The sequence below is a fragment of the Gavialis gangeticus genome, unplaced genomic scaffold, assembly GCF_001723915.1.
Source record: "Gavialis gangeticus isolate Ggan-Ray unplaced genomic scaffold, GavGan_comp1, whole genome shotgun sequence".
NCBI classification, from domain to species: Eukaryota; Metazoa; Chordata; order Crocodylia; family Gavialidae; genus Gavialis; species Gavialis gangeticus.
This window is the reverse complement of record NW_017728993.1, coordinates 50,868,556-50,870,326: the sequence shown is the minus strand read 5'-3', so window position 1 is coordinate 50,870,326 and position 1,771 is coordinate 50,868,556. Positions and strand designations below refer to the sequence as shown.

The 1,771-nt window shown below is 39.6% G+C and overlaps 1 protein-coding gene across 2 annotated transcripts in view; it reads right to left on the bottom strand.

The window, feature by feature from the left end:
* PLA2G4A (phospholipase A2 group IVA) overlaps nucleotides 1–1,771 on the bottom strand; it is a 140,168-nt gene that overhangs the window by 108,521 nt on the left and 29,876 nt on the right. The window contains exons 1-2 of one of the 2 annotated variants that reach the window (XM_019501734.1): nucleotides 1,135–1,275; nucleotides 741–893 (exon numbers count right to left, since the gene is read on the bottom strand). In XM_019501734.1, the coding sequence (XP_019357279.1) occupies nucleotides 741–773 (33 nt within the window). In that variant the 5' untranslated portion in view covers nucleotides 774–893; nucleotides 1,135–1,275. Of the gene's footprint in view, nucleotides 1–740; nucleotides 894–1,134; nucleotides 1,276–1,771 lie in introns of those variants that run through there. The other variant, XR_002094706.1, reaches the window with a different exon arrangement.

Sequence of the window (1,771 nt, the reverse complement as noted above, 5' to 3'; positions counted from 1 at the left end):
AATCCCACCTGCCCCCAATCACTCCCACAGATGTTGCCTATCCCCCTGATCCCTCCCACAGACTCCTTTGGTCCCCTCAATACCTCCCACAGACTCTGCTCCTCTCCCACCCTGGGAACGTGATTCCTTCTGAAGACGCCCAATCTCCCTGATTCCCCCATGGATGTTGCCCCCCGATTCCCTGATCCCTCCCCCCCCACAGACACTGCTAATTCCCCCAACCTCCCATAGATGCTGCTTACCCCTCTGATTCCCCCACAGATGCCCCATTCACCTCCAGAGCTTATTCGCCCCCCAATCACCCTAACCCCTCCCTGCTAGACCCCTCTCTACTTATCTGAGATCAGGTGACCACATTTAATTCAATCTAACCTCCCCCTAACCTCCTTGAATGCCTGTACTCAGCCTTTGAGAACCAATTTATGATAAATTAATATAATGAAATAATATTATAAGTCTTGGCTCCTATAGTCACTGAAGTTATGATCATTGTACTATTACTAGCTAAGAGTAACATTTGTCAAAGCCTCTTCTCATAAATGATCAAATTAGGTATTTTGAAACATTCATAATATCCATGAAATTTCATTAAACACAAAATGTTTCCAAATCTATTTTTATTTAGATCCAATTTTCCTTTTTTATATTGTGTCCCTCAAGTTCTATGACAAAATTAACACTACATGCTCACAGAATTTGCTGCACAACACAATTCACATATGAAAGTCAAATGGACTTACCATAATGTACTGATAAGGATCTATACAGGACATTTTTGCTTCAGATCTTATATTCGGATGCACAACAAAGGTTCTTTATGTGTTCAACTTCACACTGGAGAAACCTTCAATGCGTTTTCAAAGTAGATTTTAGTATGTCAGTTTTATTTGTTCCTGCAAAATGGAGAAAGATTTGAAATTAAATATCACATTTTCCGTCTGAAATGTATTTTAAAGTAAATGAGACACCAGTTTTGAACAATGTTTCCAGAATTAAAATTTTAAATGAAGATAATTAAGAATGTAAAGATTTCAAAGTTATGGGGGCCACATAACCTTTCCCTGCATCTTGCTCTCTCTGAACAAGGGAAGAGCAAGGACATAGTATGTCCTTGTACCAAAAGGTGTAAATCACCTTAAAAGCAACAGAGAAGAAGTTAAGCAGAAGAAACTATCACCAGACTCCCACAGGCATTGTGTATTATGAAGGATTGTGTCTTCTGAAGTAGAAATGGTCAGCCAGGAGGAGGAGCTGAACAGGTAGCCAGCAGAATAGAAATATGTTTGTCACTTCTGGAACCTTTGTGGTAACAAGTGGGTCCTAGGACAGTGTTTCCCAACCTCTGGGTTGTGACACAAAACTGAGTTGCAAGAATATATGAAAGGGTACTGAACAAACTTTAAAAACAGATTCTTCTTTAAAGGAGAAATTCCAAGGAAACTATGGCTTTTCCCTTTAGGCTGGCAGGAAATACCCATCTCATTTGGGGTTTTGATGTAAAGCATTTGCTGGTAGTTTAACAGAACTGTTGATGAGCGTGGAATTGTTAGCTTTATGGGCCAAGTTTTTGTTTCTATATGCCTAAAAAATAATAAAATGAAGGAAACAACACAAAGAATGTATACATTAGGGTGGGGGGAAGGACCTTTCTGGTTTTCACCACATTTTTTTTCACCCTTGTCTTTTCACAGATTGCTGAAGCCTCATTTCTTCTGCATGGCTATCCAGGGTCTTGCTCTTGTTTTTTTTTTCCTGTCATGCTACTTATATT